Raw genomic sequence first — 18,965 nt, forward strand, 5'->3', positions numbered from 1 at the left:
TTTGTCTGGGTACAACCTGTATGTGTATGTCTGTGTACAATCTATATGTGTATGTCTGGGTACAACCTGTATGTGTATGTCTGGGTACAACCTGTATGTGTATGTCTGGGTACAACCCGTATGTGTATGTCTGGGTACAACCTGTATGTGTATGTCTGTGTACAATCTATATGTGTATGTCTGGGTACAACCTCTATGTGTATGTCTGTGTACTACCTCTATGTGTATATCTGTGTACAACCTGTATGTGTATATCTGGGTACAACCTGTAGGTGTATGTCTGGGTACAACCTGTATATATATGTCTTGGTACAACCTGTATATGTATGTCTGGGTACAACCTGTATGTGTTTGTCTGGGTACAACCTGTATGTGTATGTCTGTGTACTACCCGTATTTGTATGTCTGGATACAACCTGTATGTGTATGTCTGTGTACAACCCGTATGTGTATGTCTGGGTACAACCTGTATGTGTATGTCTGGGTACAACCTGTATATTCATGTCTGGATACAACCTGTATATGTATGTCTGTGTACAACCTGTATGTGTATGTCTGTGTACAACCTGTATGTGTATGTCTGGATACAACCTGTATGTGTATGTCTGGGTACAACCTGTATGTGTATGTCTGTGTACAACCTGTATGTGTATGGCCGGGTACAACCTGTATGTGTATGTCTGAGTACAACCTGTATATGTATATCTGGGTACAACCTGTATGTGTTTGTCTGGGTACAACCTGTATGTGTATGTTTGGGTACAACCCGTATTTGTATGTCTGGATACAACCTGTATGTGTATGTCTGGGTACAACCTGTATGTGTTTGTCTGGGTACAACCTGTATGTGTATGTCTGGGTACAACCTGTATGTGTATGTCTGGGTACAACCTGTATGTGTATGTCTGGGTACAACCCGTATGTGTATATCTTTGTACAACCCGTATGTGTATGTCTGGGTACAACCTGTATGTGTATGTCTGGGTACAACCCGTATGTGTATGTCTGGGTACAACCCGTATGTGTATGTCTGGGTACAACCTGTATGTGTATGTCTGTGTACTACCTGTATGTGTATGTCTGGGTACAACCTGTATGTGTATGTCTGGTTACAACCTGTATGTGTATGTCTGGGTACAACCTGTATGTGTATATCTGGGTACAACCTGTATGTGTATGTCTGGGTACAACCTGTATGTGTATGTCTGGGTACAACCCGAATGTGTATGTCTGGGTACAACCCGTATGTGTATGTCTGGGTACAACCTGTATGTGTATGTCTGTGTACAACTTGTATGTGTATATCTGGGTACAACCTGTATGTGTATGTCTGGGTACAACCTGTATATTTATGTCTGGGTACAACCCGTATGTGTATGTCTGGGTACAACCTGTATGATTGTGTATGTCTGTGTACAACCCGTATGTGTATGTCTGTGTACAACATGTATGTGTATGTCTGGGTACAACCCATATGTGTATGTCTGGGTACAACCTGTATGTGTATGTCTGGGTACAACCTGTATGTGTATGTCTGGTTACAACCTGTATGTGTATGTCTGTGTACAACATGTATGTGTATGTCTGGGTACAACCCGTATGTGTATGTCTGTGTACAACCTGTATGTGTTTGTCTGGGTACAATCTGTATGTGTATGTCTGGGTACAACCTGTATGTGTATGTCTGTATACAACCTGTATATGTATATCTGTGTACAACATGTATGTGTATGTCTGGGTACAACCTGTATGTGTATGTCTGTATACAACCTGTATATGTATGTCTGTGTACAACATGTATGTGTATTTCTGGTTACAACATGTATATGTATGTCTGGGTACAACCTGTATGTGTATGTCTGGGTACAACCTGTATGTGTATGTCTGGGTACAACCTGTATGTGTATGTCTGGGTACAACCCGTATGTGTATGTCTGGGTACAACCTGTATGTGTATGTCTGGGTACAACCTGTATGTGTATGTCTGTGTACAACATGTATGTGTATGTCTGGGTACAACCCGTATGTGTATGTCTGGGTACAACCCGTATGTGTATGTCTGTGTACAACATGTATGTGTATGTCTGGGTACAACCTGTATGTGTATGTCTGGGTACAACCTGTATATGTATGTCTGGGTACAACCTGTATGTGTATGTCTGGGTACAACCTGTATGTGTATGTCTGGGTACAATCTGTATGTGTACATGTGTACGTCCGGACCTTTTGCTGAGTTTCGTTGTTGAAGGCAGAAAAATTTGGTTATTATTATTTTATCAACAATATATTTCCATTAGTATATTGATAGATTATAATAGCAAACGTACGAATTGACATGCATGAGATAATCACCTTTAATGATGTTATCTGATTCTCAATCGTTTGTGATTTAAGTTATCGTAATTACAGATATCGATTTTAAACCCAGTGATTAGCTTACATACTGAACAATGAATAATAAAGTTCCATCCATTCTGTTCCAATGTCAATAGTTATGTTGAATTTTAGATGAAGGCATTTTATGTTAACGTCTAAACATTTTACTTTTGACATACACTACCGAAAGCAGGGCGACATACACATTTTATTTGATTAATAACTAATATAAACTGCACCTGCTTGTAAAAAGTTAGATTAACTTCAAACGAATGGATGTTTGCTTTTGTTTGCTTGATTTTTTTTCTCTCGTGAGACAAATGAATGAGTGGAAATCCGCTCCTTGTTAAAGGGAGGAAACTCCGTTTGACATATATGTAAATCTAAACCTTGGACATAATGCAAATGGACAATGATTTATATACATGTATATCTGAGCATGCAGGAGTGACAAAAACAGTATTTACTGATATAATCCTATAAGCTCATGTTGTATGGTCGATCAAATAGTCTGTGTTAAACTGTTGTCGAATTCCCCCTTCAACTGTTGTGTTATTTCAGAAGTTTTTTTTTCAAATTTTGATTTGAAAGTTAGTGTGGTTGTTTCGGTTTGTAATAAGAGACAACGTGTTTATAAATCACATGAAGGATAAAATCAACATATTGGAGTGAAGAACTGACATAATTGCTTATAACCGCAACACTTTACATCACATATTTATAGCAGAGGCAATCATAACGAAATTCTTAATTTTCAAATATTCCCACAAATGGAAAAATTCTGTGTTTGTAGTCCCATGAAGGATAAATTATTGTGTTGATAAAAGAAGAACTTGGGTTACCGATGTATCTACCTGAAGATAGATACTGCATCCAAAGTACTAAATACATCGTACGTACAGTTAATTTTAGACCTCGCGAGGTACAAAGTCGTGAATTGCAAGAAAAACACACCAAAAAAATACTGTACACAAAAGAAATTCAGATTAACACAATTTCCTTCAATTTCCTTAATTGTAGCATGTTTTCTTGCTTGAGTTTATTCACTAAAACGAAGTACACTCCTATCTACCCCAAAGTACACGTGTAGGGGCAATCTACCCCAAAGTACACGTGTAGGGGCAATCTACCCCAAAGTACACGTGTAGGGGTAATCTACCCCAAAGTACACGTGTAGGAGTAATCTACCCCAAAGTACACGTGTAGGGGTAATCTACACCAAAGTACACGTGTAGGGGTAATCTACCCCAAAGTACACGTGTAGGGGTAATCTACCCCAAAGTACACGTGTAGGGGCTATCTACCCCAAAGTACACGTGTAGGGGCAATCTACCCCAAAGTACACTCCTATCTACCCCAAAGTACACGTGTAGGGGTAATCTACCCCAAAGTACACGTGTAGGGGCTATCTACCCCAAACTACACGTGTAGGGGTAATCTACCCCAAAGTACATGTGTAGGGGTAATCTACCCCAAAGTACACGTGTAGGGGCAATCTACCCCAAAGTACACGTGTAGGGGCAATCTACCCCAAAGTACATGTGTAGGGGTAATCTACCCCAAAGTACACGTGTAGGGGTAATCTACCCCAAAGTACACGTGTAGGGGTAATCTACCCCAAAGTAACGTGTAGGGGTAATCTACCCCAAAGTACACGTGTAGGGGTAATCTACCCCAAAGTACACGTGTAGGGGTAATCTACCCCAAAGTACACGTGTAGGGGTAATCTACCCCAAAGTACACGTGTAGGGGTAATCTACCCCAAAGTACACGTGTAGGAGTAATATACCCCAAAGTACACGTGTAGGGGTAATCTACCCCAAAGTACACGTGTAGGAGTAATCTACCCCAAAGTACACGTGTAGGGGTAATCTACCCCAAAGTACACGTGTAGGAGCAATCTACCCCAAAGTACACGTGTAGGGGTAATCTACCCCAAAGTACACGTGTAGGGGCAATCTACCCCAAAGTACACGTGTAGGGGCAATCTACCCCAAAGTACACGTGTAGGGGCAATCTACCCCAAAGTACACGTGTAGAGGTAATCTACCCCAAAGTACACGTGTTGGGGTAATCTACCCCAAAGTACACGTGTAGGGGCAATCTACCCCAAAGTACACGTGTAGGGGCAATATATCCCAAAGTACACGTGTATGGGGTAATCTACCCCAAAGTAAACGTGTAGGGGTAATCTACCCCAAAGTACACGTGTAGGGGCAATCTACCCCAAAGTACACGTGTAGGGGTAATCTACCCCAAAGTACACGTGTAGGAGTAATCTACTCCAAAGTACACGTGTAGGGGTAATCTACCCCAAAGTACACGTGTAGGGGTAATCTACCCGAAAGTACACGTGTAGGGGCAATCTACCCCAAAGTACACGTGTAGGGGTAATCTACCCCAAAGTACACGTGTAGGAGTAATCTACCCCAAAGTACACGTGTAGGAGTAATCTACCCCAAAGTACACGTGTAGGAGTAATCTACTCCAAAGTACACGTGTAGGGGTAATCTACCCCAAAGTACACGTGTAGGGGTAATCTACCCCAAAGTACACGTGTAGGAGTAATCTACCCCAAAGTACACGTGTAGGGGTAATCTACCCCAAAGTACACGTGTAGGAGTAATCTACCCCAAAGTACACGTGTAGGAGTAATCTACCCCAAAGTAACGTGTAGGGGTAATCTACCCCAAAGTACACGTGTAGGGGCAATCTACCCCAAAGTACACGTGTAGGGGTAATCTACCCCAAAGTAACGTGTAGGAGTAATCTACTCCAAAGTACACGTGTAGGAGTAATCTACCCCAAAGTACACGTGTAGGAGTAATCTACCCCAAAGTACACGTGTAGGAGTAATCTACCCCAAAGTACACGTGTAGGGGTAATCTACTCCAAAGTACAATGTACCATGTACATAACCATCCTCATATAACAACTACATTTCCTGATTACAATATTATTATGTAATTAATCTATCATAATATTTTCATAAGTTATAAGTGAAGGAAAGGAGTACTAGATTCTAGCTCGCACACATGTTAGGTTATGTTTTGTTTTAATTACATGTAAACAACTACAAAGATCCAGGTAATACATACATGTATGCCGTATATGACTAAGGCCATCTGTGTACTCTGTTACGGTTCTGGTGTCCCGATGGTAGAGTATTTAAACCAAACACATTGATATGTCACCATTAAATCACATGATCTGTACAAATATCTTACAATGAAAGATACAGTATGCCGTCTATGTCTATCGTTTTCTATAAAGTTCCCCCCATACACAAGCTATATAACGCTGATCCCGTACGCGTGTTCATTAAAATTTTAATATATCTTTCATTGTAATTGAGCAAGTTTCGGCATGTGTCTTTGGTCCAGGCAGTCACTGATATTCTATATAGAGAACAGGCGAAAGTGAATAAACGTCTTTAAATTCAATGGGCCATTCATGATCAGGTAAACATTATAGTACAGGTATTTATATCACGTGACTTCCATACGAGTCACTTGGCGGATTACCAAAATGTTTCCAAAATAACTCTATGGCCTGGCCCGTGCACATATAGGGAGAAGCTATTTCAATGACAAACAAGACGGAAGGAAAATAGTTCAATTTCTAAGACAATTCAATACACTCTGTCCGGAATACGTATATCAACACAGGTGTGTCGCACTCGGGCAAATTGATTGTCTCGTCTCACTAACCATGTGAACCGGCTGTGTATGTGTGTGAGGCTTGCTGGTGCTTGCATTAGTGTGTACGGATATATTTCGACAAGTGGATGAGCTTATTTGTTTATATCGTCAATGGTGGAATTAAATGGTCGATAGTATAAAACAATGGTTTGAACAATAGTATTGTGTGTAGACATACAGGACACCACCTATCAGCAATTGTATTGAGGCGACGTTACTAAGAACGCTTTGATGAAGATTGAAGAGTTCCAATGTTGACTTGAGCGGGGATGGCCATGCAATGGCTAGCGCGTGCACGTGGATGCATGGTAGGCCCTAGTCTTGGACAACAGGTAAAGGAAAAAGTGGATTAAACTTTAAAGTTATCAGTACTAACTTGTCGATATATGTTTAATATTTAACGTTCGCCAATAATTAACACTGTTATTAGTCATAGATGGCTAACCGTTACGGATCACTTTGGTCACAGATCTAGAGACAGGTCCGATTGTCAGACGAGGGTTGACTGGTCACTCATGAGGTGTAATGAACTACTCTATATAACTTGATACGTACCATAGAGGCTTTTCTAGACACTAGTGGTGGGAGTGGGGCAAAGTTGATCAGAACTTGTGTTTTATAACTGTATGAGTTTGGTATTTGGTTTGATGTGAGATTGGAATGTTCTTGGTGGTCCAACAGATGTAGGGTTTGGAACAAGGTAACCTCCCCTCCTCCACACCAATTATTTCAGAAATCTCATTCAGTAGCAATACATATCTTATTCACCGGACCTAACATCATTGGCGGTAAAAAGTGAAATTCTAGCCACAATCAGCTAGAGAGAATGTTGCGTAACTCTTGTCTGCTCCACCAACTATGTGTTGATACAGTTAGGAAGCTGGAGGTCCTGGGTTCGATCCTTTAATGAGACTTCGAAATGAAATATAATTCATCATGTCCTTTGTAACATATGTAGGGACTGGGTAGGATTTGTTTGATAAGATTTGTTATTGGCCCATCTTTCTGTATGACCCACACATGTCCCTACACTACAGATAGCATCCCTCTTAGATTAACCTACTGTACCCAGTGATGCCAGTTGTAGAAAACAGTGCTGCTGTTACTTATTAACTCAAACACCGTATCGATATGGGCCATGATGATCAAACTGATTTCATACTTTATGTGGTAAACCATATTGTTATTAACGCCCCTATTCTTACACTGGTCTGACCATCCCTGTTATTTTTTAGTTGATTGTGTATATCTTACAAAGATTAGTATGGACAGCTTTTTACCACACAGAATGGTAATGACCACTGTAATCAATAGAGAAAACAGTATTATGTCTAAATCGGTACACAAATATAAACTATAAACTATTAATTCTAAACATTGACACTCCATGGAGAAGGGACTTATTTGAGGATAAATACGGTACATTTAGAAGTAAATGTCAAAGCCTTGGATATGACAATAGAATGTTATTTTCTTTGTGAATTTATGATTTTTTTATGCACAGCTTCTTCCACATAAACCAATGAATAAGATATTAAAATCTAGGTTTGTTATGTTCCTCCTTTAAAATTTGTTCATATCAGTGCTACTTATGATCTGTAAAACCATGATGACATACAACCATTTACAATAAAAAAATGCCATGTAGCCAGCTATTTATCCTATAGTTACCCGAGTCCGTCCTAACAGCAGGGTTTAGTAATGATACATGTAGCCTGCTATTTATCCTATAGTTACCCGAGTCTGTCCTAACAGCAGGGTTTAGTAATGATACATGTAGCCAGCTATTTATCCTATAGTTACCCGAGTCCGTCCTAACAGCAGGGTTTAGTGATGATATGTCCTGTAGTTTATCAAATCATTATCCTATGTTACTTTCACATTCTTCACTCATAGATTTAAAAATAAATCAGATAATTCATAATTATATAATACAGGAAGATAAATGTTGGTAAAAGTTGTGATCAAATTGTTTATTTTACATTTAAATTAAGACACCAGCCCCTAGGTTTGTGTAAAAAATCGCACAGGTAAATCTATTACTGGATTATCTCCCCTTGTTTGAATCTTTGGATCAGATCTGATAACGTGGAATCTTGATTTTATTCTTGATTTTTATATTTTAGAGAAAGATGCCAGTCTAGATTTAAATCATATGTATATATAGAATAAAAGAATTAAAGTTGTGGTGTGTCCAAAGTTTTGAAATAGAAGAAGTGATTGGATTATAATTTTAATAGTTGAGCCTAATATATTGACTTCACCATTGGCTTCTTCATTGTTCTGTGTAAACTTTACCAACAGATAAAATAACAGCCCAGTCGATCTTTTACCTTTCTAATATACGTCTTGCATGCAGTGTAGCATTGTACCTACTAAATAGAGTGCTGAATATTTGATGGTGTTGATCTGTTGGCGGACGGCATAGGATTTATGTACTTTTGTCATGGACAAAAATATACCATTGCTGTGGGCACTGGTTGTAATATCCATCAGTTGTTGCCCGGTCAAACAGTACTTCTAGCTCCAGAGTTGGCAGTTTACTTCAATAAGGAAACAAATTAGGTCAAAAATAATTCCATCTGTGTTAGCTATTGCATGTTTAAAATTAAACACACACCCTTGGCCTCATTCCGTACCCCACTTGTCAACCCCATCCCCAGCCTTACCCCTTCCCCCGTACCCCCCTTGTCAACCCCATCCCCAGCCTAACCCCTTCCCCCGTACCCCCCTTGTCAACCCCATCCCCAGCCTAACCCCTTCCCCTCGTACCCCCCCTTGTCAACCCCATCCCCAGCCTAACCCCTTCCCCCGTACCCCCCTTGTCAACCCCATCCCCAGCCTAACCCCTTCCCCCGTACCCCCCTTGTCAACCCCATCCCCAGTCTAACCCCTTCCCCCGTACCCCCCCTTGTCAACCCCATCCCCAGCCTAACCCCTTCCCCCGTACCCCCCTTGTCAACCCCATCCCCAGCCTAACCCCTTCCCCCGTACCCCCCTTGTCAACCCCATCCCCAGCCTAACCCCTTCCCCCGTACCCCCCTTGTCAAACCCCATCCCCAGCCTAACCCCTTCCCTCCCCCGTACCCCCCATGTCAAACCCCCATCCCCAGCCTAAACCCCTTCCCCCGTACCCCCCTTGTCAACCCCATCCCCAGCATAACCCCTTCCCCCGTACCCCCCTTGTCAACCCCATCCCCAGCCTAACCCCTTCCCCCGTACCCCCCTTGTCAACCCCCATCCCCAGCCTAACCCCTTCCCCCGTACCCCCCATGTCAACCCCATCCCCAGCCTAACCCCTTCCCCCGTACCCCCCCTTGTCAACCCCATCCCCAGCATAACCCCTTCCCCCGTACCCCCCTTGTCAACCCCATCCCCAGCCTAACCCCTTCCCCCGTACCCCCCTTGTCAACCCCATCCCCAGCATAGCCCCTTCCCCCGTACCCCCCTTGTCAACCCCATCCTCAGCCTAACCCCTTCCCCTGTTTCCCCCCATGTCAACCCCATCCCCAGCCTAAACCCCTTCCCTCGTACCCCCCTTGTCAACCCCATCCCCAGCCTAACCCCCTCCCCCCCCTTGTCAACCCCATCCCCAGTCTAACCCCTTCCCCCGTACCCCCCTTGTCAACCCCATCCTCAGCCTAACCCCTTCCCCTGTTTCCCCCCATGTCAACCCCATCCCCAGCCTAACCCCTTCCCTCGTACCCCCCTTGTCAACCCCATCCCCAGCCTAACCCCTTCCCCCCCTTGTCAACCCCATCCCCAGCCTAACCCCTTCCCCCGTACCCCCATGTCAACCCCATCCCCAGCCTAACCCCTTCCCCCGTACCCCCCTTGTCAACCCCATCCCCAGCCTAACCCCTTCCCCCTGTTTCCCCCCATGTCAACCCCATCCCCAGCCTACCCCCTTCCCCGTTACCCCCCTTGTCAACCCCATCCCCAGCCTAACCCCTTCCCCCGTACCCCCTTTGTCAACCCCATCCCCAGCCTAACCCCTTCCCCCCCCTTGTCAACCCCATCCCCAGCCTAACCCCTTCCCCTGTACCCCCCTTGTCAACCCCATCCCCAGCCTAACCCCTTCCCCCGTACCCCCTTTGTCAACCCCATCCCCAGCCTAACCCCTTCCCCCGTACCCCCCTTGTCAACCCCATCCTCAGCATAACCGCTTCCCCTGTACCCCCCTTGTCAATCCCATCCCCAGCCTAACCCCGTACCCCCCTTGTCAACCCCATCCCCAGCCTAACCCCTTCTCCCGTACCCCCCATGTCAACCCCATCCCCAGCCTAACCCCTTCCCCCGTACCCCCCATGTCAACCCCATCCCCAGCCTAACCCCTTCCCCCGTACCCCCTTGTCAACCCCATCCTCAGCCTAACCCCTTCCCCCGTACCCCCCATGTCAACCCCATCCCCAGCCTAACCCCTTCCCCCGTACCCCCCTTGTCAACCCCATCCCCAGCCTAACCCCTTCCCCCGTACCCCCCTTGTCAACCCCATCCCCAGCCTAACCTTTTCCCCCGTACCCCCCATGTCAACCCCATCCCCAGCCTAACCCCTTCCCTCGTACCCCCCTTGTCAACCCCATCCGCAGCCTAACCCCTTCCCCCCGTACCCCCCATGTCAACCCCATCCCCAGCCTAACCCCTTCCCCCCTTGTCAACCCCATCCGCAGCCTAACCCCTTCCCCCGTACCCCCCTTGTCAACCCCATCCCCAGCCTAACCCCTTCCCCCGTACCCCCCTTGTCAACCCCATCCCCAGCCTAACCCCTTCCCCCCCCTTGTCAACCCCATCCCCAGCCTAACCCCTTCCCCCGTACCCCCCTTGTCAACCCCATCCTCAGCCTAACCCCTTTCCCCGTACCCCCCTTGTCAACCCCATCCCCAGCCTAACCCCTAACCCCTTCCCCCGTACCCCCCTTGTCAACCCCCATCCTCAGCCTAACCCCTTCCCCCGTACCCCCTTGTCAACCCCATCCCCAGCCTAACCCCTTCCCCCCTTGTCAACCCCATCCCCAGTCTAACCCCTTCCCCCGTACCCCCCTTGTCAACCCCATCCTCAGCCTAACCCCTTCCCCCGTACCCCCCTTGTCAACCCCATCCCCAGCCTAACCCCTAACCCCTTCCCCCGTACCCCCCTTGTCAACCCCATCCTCAGCCTAACCCCTTCCCCCGTACCCCCCTTGTCAACCCTATCCCCAGCCTAACCCCTTCCCCCGTACCCCCCTTGTCAACCCCATCCCCAAGCCTAACCCCTTCCCCGTACCCCCCATGTCAACCCCATCCCCAGCCTAACCCCTTCCCCCGTACCCCCTTGTCAACCCCATCCCCAGCCTAACCCCTTCCCCCCGTACCCCCTTGTCAACCCCATCCCCAGCCTAACCCCTTCCCCGTACCCCCCATGTCAACCCCATCCCCAGCCTAACCCCTTCCCCCGTACCCCCTTGTCAACCCCATCCCCAGCCTAACCCCTTCCCCGTACCCCCCATGTCAACCCAACCCCAGCCTAACCCCTTCCCCCGTACCCCCTTGTCAACCCCATCCCCAGCCTAACCCCTTCCCCCGTACCCCCCCTTGTCAACCCCATCCCCAGCCTAACCCCTTCCCCGTACCCCCCATGTCAACCCCATCCCCAGCCTAACCCCTTCCCCCGTACCCCCCTTGTCAACCCCATCCCCAGCCTAACCCCTTCCCCCGTACCCCCTTGTCAACCCCATCCCCAGCCTAACCCCTTCCCCCGTACCCCCCTTGTCAACCCCATCCCCAGCCTAACCCCTTCCCCCATACCCCCCTTGTCAACCCCATCCCCAGCCTAACCCCTTCCCCTGTACCCCCTTGTCAACCCAATCCCCAGCCTAACCCCTTCCCCCGTACCCCCCTTGTCAACCCCATCCCCAGTCTAACCCCTTCCCCCGTACCCCCCTTGTCAACCCCATCCCCAGCCTAACCCCTTCCCCCGTACCCCCCCTTGTCAACCCCATCCCCAGCCTAACCCCTTCCCCCTTGTCAACCTCATCCCCAGCCTAACCCCTTCCCCCGTACCCCCCTTGTCAACCCCATACCCAGCCTAACCCCTTCCCCGTACCTCCATGTCAACCCCATCCCCAGCCTAACCCCTTCCCCCGTACCTCCATGTCAACCCCATCCCCAGCCTAACCCCTTCCCCCGTACCCCCCTTGTCGACCCCATCCCCAGCCTAACCCCTTCCCTCGTACCCCCCTTGTCAACCCCATCCCCAGCCTAACCCCTTCCCCCGTACCCCCCTTGTCAACCCCATCCCCAGCCTAACCCCTTCCCCCGTACCCCCCTTGTCAACCCCATCCCCAGCCTAACCCCTTCCCTCGTACCCCCCTTGTCAACCCCATCCGCAGCCTAACCCCTTCCCCCGTACCCCCTTGTCAACCCCTGCCCATGCCCAATCCCTTCTTGTTACCTTACTTGCATTTATAAACATTTTTATTTGAATCGATACCTCCCCACCCACAGCTGAACCCCCCTACCTCTCAAATAACCTCCCATCCCCAGCCTTGTCCGTATCCCTTTCACTGATTCTCAACCCCCTGCTGAACCCCTAACCTAAAGTATCACCCATAGCCTGTAACTCCTTAGGTAGTGTAATTATTTGATTAAGTTCAGTTTTTATGTATAATTTGCTAACATTATGAGAATTTACAGTGAGATGTTTAAAAACCTGTTCCCATCTCAGGTTTGATTGTATTTAAGCACAAAGAGAATCTGTAAACAACTGTATCCATTGAGTTGACCAAATTCTTTGAAGTTTTAAGGTTTTAAATATTAATTACATTATACCAAAACATTCCGGTCATTGATGAGGCTTTAAAAACCTTGAGACCAGTGGTAGACCTGTATAATGTGCTAACATTTAGGTGCCATTTTTTGATTGTTGACACTGAAACAGACATTTAATTACTGAAAGGACATACCTCATCTCCCTACACCTGTCTTCAAACACGCCCAGTAAACATTAACTCCATCTGTTAGGGACCCTGTACAGTACATTATAGATTGATTGTTAATTTCTACAATGTATTGGAGATAGTTTTTATGTTATGGTAACCCTTGTAAGATGTTAAAATGTTATGGTAACCCTTGTAAGATGTTAAAATGTTATGGTAACCCTTGTAAGATGTTAAAATGTTATGGTAACCCTTGTAAGATGTTAAAATGTTATGGTAACACATGTAAGATGTTAAAATGTTATGGTAACCCTTGTAAGATGTTAAAATGTTATGGTAACCCTTGTAAGATGTTAAAATGTTATGGTAACCCTTGTAAGATGTTAAAATGTTATGGTAACCCTTGTAAGATGTTAAAATGTTATGGTAACCCTTGTAAGATGTTAAAATGTTATGGTAACCCTTGTAAGATGTTAAAATGTTATGGTAACCCTTGTAAGATGTTAAAATGTTATGGTAACCCTTGTAAGATGTTAAAATGATATGGTAACACATGTAAGATGTTAAAATGTTATGGTAACCCTTGTAAGATGTTAAAATGTTATGGTAACCCTTGTAAGATGTTAAAATGTTATGGTAACCCTTGTAAGATGTTAAAATGTTATGGTAACACATGTAAGATGTTAAAATGTTATGATACTGATATTTTGGGTGTGTTACAAAGTTAAGATGTTATGATTCTGATATTTTGGGTGTGTTACAAAGTTAAAATGTTATGATTTTGAAATTCTGGGTGTGTTACAAAGTTAAAATGTTATGATACTGATATTTTGGGTGTGTTACAAAGTTAAAATGTTATGATTTTGAAATTCTGGGTGTGTTACAAAGTTAAAATGTTATGATACTGATATTTTGGGTGTGTTACAAAGTTAAGATGTTATGATTCTGATATTTTGGGTGTGTTACAAAGTTAAAATGTTATGATTCTGAAATTCTGGGTGTGTTACAAAGTTAAAATGTTAGGATACTGATATTTTGGGTGTGTTACAAAGTTAAAATGTTGTGATTCTGAAATTCTGGGTGTGTTACAAAGTTAAAATGTTAGGATATACTGATATTTTGGGTGTGTTACAAAGTTAAAATGTTAGGATATACTGATATTTTGGGTGTGTTACAAAGTTAAAATATGTTATGATACTGATATTCTGGGTGTGTTACAAAGTTAAAATGTTAGGATATACTGATATTTTGGGTGTGTTACAAAGTTAAAATGTTAGGATATACTGATATTTTGGGTGTGTTACAAAGTTAAGATGTTATGATACTGATATTCTGGGTTTGAACAAAGTTAAAATGTTATGATACTGATATTTTGGGTGTGTTACAAAGTTAAAATGTTAGGATATACTGATATTTTGGGTGTGTTACAAAGTTAAAATGTTATGATACTGATATTTTGGGTGTGTTACAAAGTTAAAATGTTGTGATTCTGAAATTCTGGGTGTGTTACAAAGTTAAAATGTTATGATACTGATATTTTGGGTGTGTTACAAAGTTAAAATGTTATGGTTCTGAAATTCTGGGTGTGTTACAAAGTTAAAATGTTATGATACTGATATTTTGGGTGTGTTACAAAGTTAAAATGTTGTGATTCTGAAATTCTGGGTGTGTTACAAAGTTAAAATGTTATGATACTGATATTTTTGGTTTGAACAAAGTTAAAATGTTATATGATACTGATATTTTGGGTGTGTTACAAAGTTAAAATGTTATGATACTGATATTCTGGGTGTATTACAAAGTTAAGATGTTATGATATTAGGTTTGTTAGAAATCAATGTTTAGGTCACACATACGTTAAATAATCTATCAATGTGAAGTAAGTAAAAGGTTAAACAAAGGGTCAATAATTAATAATGAAAGTTATACATGTATGTTTGAAGTATAGTAAAAGTATAGACTGTTAAAATAATGAAGTGTTAAAGGAAAAATGAGGGGTTAATTGAAAGTTAAATTCAGTAAAATCAGAGTTAATAAGGATTCTTTGGGTTCGAGTATATGGCTTAGGGTATATATAGGTAAGGGTATATATAGGTAAGGGTATATATAGGTAAGGGTATATATAGGTAAGGGTATGTATAGGTAAGGGTATGTATAGGTAAGGGTATATATTGGTAAGGGTATATATAGGTAAGGGTATATATAGGTAAGGGTATATATAGGTAAGGGTATATATAGGTAAGGGTATGTATAGGTAAGGGTATATATAGGTATGGTATATATAGGTAAGGGTATAGGTAAGGGTATATATAGGTAAGGGTATGTATAGGTAAGGGTATATATAGGTAAGGGTATATATAGGTAAGGGTATGTATAGGTAAGGGTATATATAGGTAAGGGTATATATAGGTAAGGGTATGTATAGGTAAGGGTATATATAGGTAAGGGTATATATAGGTAAGGGTATATATAGTAAGGGTATGTATAGGTAAGAGTATATATAGGTAAGGGTATGTATAGGTAAGGGTATATATAGGTAAGGGTATATATAGGTAAGGGTATATAGGTAAGGGTATGTATAGGTAAGGGTATATATAGGTAAGGGTATGTATAGGTAAGGGTATGTATAGGTAAGGGTATGTATAGGTAAGGGTATATATAGGTAAGGGTATATATAGTAAGGGTATGTATAGGTAAGGGTATATATAGGTAAGGGTATATATAGTAAGGGTATATATAGGTAAGGGTATATATAGGTAAGGGTATGTATAGGTAAGGGTATGTATAGGTAAGGGTATATATAGGTAAGGGTATATATAGGTAAGGGTATGTGGGTGACGTTATGTGAGTTAGGGGATGTGGTTAGGTTATATGGGTAAGGGTGTGTGGGTAATAGGGTGTGTGGGTAATAGGGTATGTGGGTAAGGGTGTGTGGGTAATAGGGTATATGGGTAAGGATGTGTGGGTAATAGGGTATATGGGTAAGGGTGTGTGGGTAATAGGGTGTGTGGGTAATAGGGTATATGGGTAAGGATGTGTGGGTAATAGGGTATGTGGGTTAGGGTGTGTGGGTAATAGGGTATATGGGTAAGGGTGTGTGGGTAATAGGGTATATGGGTAAGGGTGTGTGGGTAATAGGATATATGGGTAAGGGTGTGTGGGTAATAGGGTATATGGGTAAGGGTATGTGGGTAATAGGGTATATGGGTAAGGGTGTGTGGGTAAGAGTATGTGGGTAGTAGGGTATATGGGTAAGGATGTGTGGGTAATAGGGTATATGGGTAAGGGTGTGTGGGTAATAGGGTATATGGGTAAGGGTGTGTGGGTAAGGGTATGTGGGTAATAGGGTATATGGGTAAGGATGTGTGGGTAATAGGGTATATGGGTAAGGGTGTGTGGGTAATAGGGTATATGGGTAAGGATGTGTGGGTAATAGGGTATATGGGTAAGGGTGTGTGGGTAATAGGGTATATGGGTAAGGATGTGTGGGTAATAGGGTATATGTGTAAGAATGTGTGGGTAATAGGGTATATGGGTAATAGGGTATGTGGGTTAGGGTATATGGGGGTTAGGGCATATGGGTGAAGGAATGTATATTTAAGGGTATGATTGGGTTATAGGGTATATATTGGTTTGGGTATACGTGGGTTAGGGTATAGAGGTTAGGGTTTATTTGTTAGGGTATATGGGTTAGGGTACATGTATATAGGTTATTGTATATGGGTTATTGTATATGGGTTATTGTATATGGTTTCATATCCGAGCCCAATTTTTAAACTAGAATTGAATCTTAATGTTATTTTGATGCACCATTTATATTCAAGCAATTTGAATTTCTGGTTATCAACAATTACCAGCGATTGGTTAGGTAACCAGCGAGCTCTCGAATATCACATTTATTTATATTTCAGTAAATTGATCAATTGATTTCTGTGATCCTCAAGTGAAGGTTCCTGGATAAATTATCCATAAATTTTAAAATTTCTGAAATATGGAGGATGAAATTTCCTTATTAATTCAACAAGGCAGGCAATTTGAAAATTCCCAAATAGCAAACTGACAGCTGTTGAGTTGGTGTGAAGAATTGTTGAGAATTGTGAAAATATTTCTTGTTTCCTTGTAACAAAATATGAAATATTTCATGGTAGTCGGTATAAATAAAGCATTTTACAGCTTTTATTTGTTGTAAAACATATGTAGTAGTATACAATCTTACCAGGTGGTTGTTTATGAGCTCACAAAGAAATATCATGCTTGCTTAAACAGACCACAATATGTACATTATATGTAGGTGGGAAAATGAACCTCTGAGGCCTATCAACTTTCATTATACAACAGTTTATCTTGTTTGTGAGGTAAAATTGAATAATTTCTTAACCTTACACTTTATTAAATTCTTGGATAAATTTGTGCAGAAAAAAGTCTTCATACCAAATTTTATGAGTTTCAATTTTAATGGATTTTTATTTCAGATAGATGGCTAAAGAGGTCACAAAAGGTCAGACATAAGGAATGGACATGGAGTTGCCAAGGAGATTCTCCGGGGGCCGTTTGAGCCTTAAAGACGATTTCGATATAGATTTCAACGATGCAAGTCGTGCCTCAACTCCAATGAGCATCCTAAGCTCCAAGTCTGAAGGTCGGCGACGAGAGCGTTCATCACACCATCACACACCTGAGGACTACAAAAGGAAAATCGCTCGACTGAAAAGTGAACTGGAGATGGAAAAGGCAAGGAATAAACAGGTGTATCGTGAAAAAAGTGATGAAATCAAGTTGATACGCGAGTCATATGCTCAGGATCGAAATCGTGAATACCGTGAGCTGGAAAAGAAACTCAATCTAGAGAAACAAAAAGAGGTTGAAATCCTTCAGGAAAACATAATCAAACGTAAGGATGAGGAGTTACAGCAGGTCTTCAGGTATAAGGAAGACGAAATGAAAAATCTCAACGAGAAACTCCGCAAGGAAAAGGAAACGAAAATGGTTACAGAGGAAAAGAAACGAGAGTACAAGGAAACACTACGAAAAATGCAAGAGGAATTGGAAAAATTGAAGGAAGAAAAAAATAAAATTGAAAGCGACTACAGTAAAAAGTGTGATGATGAAAACAAAAAGGAGAAGGAATTCTCAGAGCTGAAGGAAGGATACGATGCTGAGTTACGAAGGATTATAGGTGAATCAAAAAAGCTTGCTATGGGGAATTTACAGAAGCTTAAAAAAGCTGAGAAAGCATTAGTGAATGAGGGAAGTGCCTTAAATGAGGATGATGATATTTCACTTCTAGATCGGATGACACCATTTTCGGATTATTCCAGTCGTGCACCGAGCACAAGTCTCGGATTTCGTCTTGAGGATTTAAAATTAGATGATCTTCGTATTGAGGAGGAGGATATTGAGAACCTGTTGGCCTCAGCACAACCTGCCCCCTCGGCCTTCACCAAAGTGCGACGACAAACTCCTGTTAGTCTTCCGTCAAAGTCGCCAAACCTAGTCAGCCCCCGTCCATTTAGTGTTGCCAGCGATGTAGGAGATCTCGACAGTACATTGGAGGTGAGTAGAAATCATAGCAGAGTTCAGGCTTTATTTCCAGGGGAAGACAGAGTGAATTTTTCAGGTATATTTTGTGTGACAATATATAAAGAGGTGGATACAATACAATAGCAGTAATGGGCAGGTATGATGATCATTTGAGGAACTGCTATTGTTTTAAGTGTATCGGACACGATGACTTCAAGATAATTGTGTATCAGTCATGAATGTGTCAAGTCTGGTATAACATATCAAAATTGTGTATCAGTTATGAATGTGTCAAGTCAGGTATAACATATCAAAATTGTGTATCAGTCATGAATGTGTCAAGTCGAGTATAACGTGTCAAAGTTGTGTATCAGGCACGGGTGTGTTAAGTCTGGTATAACGTGACAAAATTGTGTATCAGGCACGGGTGTGTCAAGTCTGGTATAACGTGACAA

The 18,965-nt window shown here is 42.9% G+C and overlaps 1 protein-coding gene across 13 annotated transcripts in view; it reads left to right on the forward strand.

The window, feature by feature from the left end:
- The first annotated feature begins 5,895 nt into the window (after positions 1-5,895).
- Positions 5,896-18,965, forward strand: part of LOC117333679 (RIMS-binding protein 2-like) — a 323,862-nt gene continuing 310,792 nt past the window's right edge. For 7 of the 13 annotated variants that reach the window (XM_033893085.1, XM_033893093.1, XM_033893089.1 and 4 more), the window contains exons 1-2: positions 5,898-6,409; positions 17,463-18,543. In XM_033893085.1, coding sequence (XP_033748976.1) covers positions 17,503-18,543 — 1,041 coding nt within the window. In that variant the 5' untranslated portion in view covers positions 5,898-6,409; positions 17,463-17,502. Of the gene's footprint in view, positions 6,410-17,462; positions 18,544-18,965 lie in introns of all 13 variants that reach the window. The other 6 variants (XM_033893088.1, XM_033893095.1, XM_033893096.1 and 3 more) reach the window with 3 other exon arrangements.

Source organism: Pecten maximus, chromosome 8 (genome assembly GCF_902652985.1).
Source record: "Pecten maximus chromosome 8, xPecMax1.1, whole genome shotgun sequence".
In the NCBI taxonomy this organism is placed as follows: domain Eukaryota; kingdom Metazoa; phylum Mollusca; class Bivalvia; order Pectinida; family Pectinidae; genus Pecten; species Pecten maximus.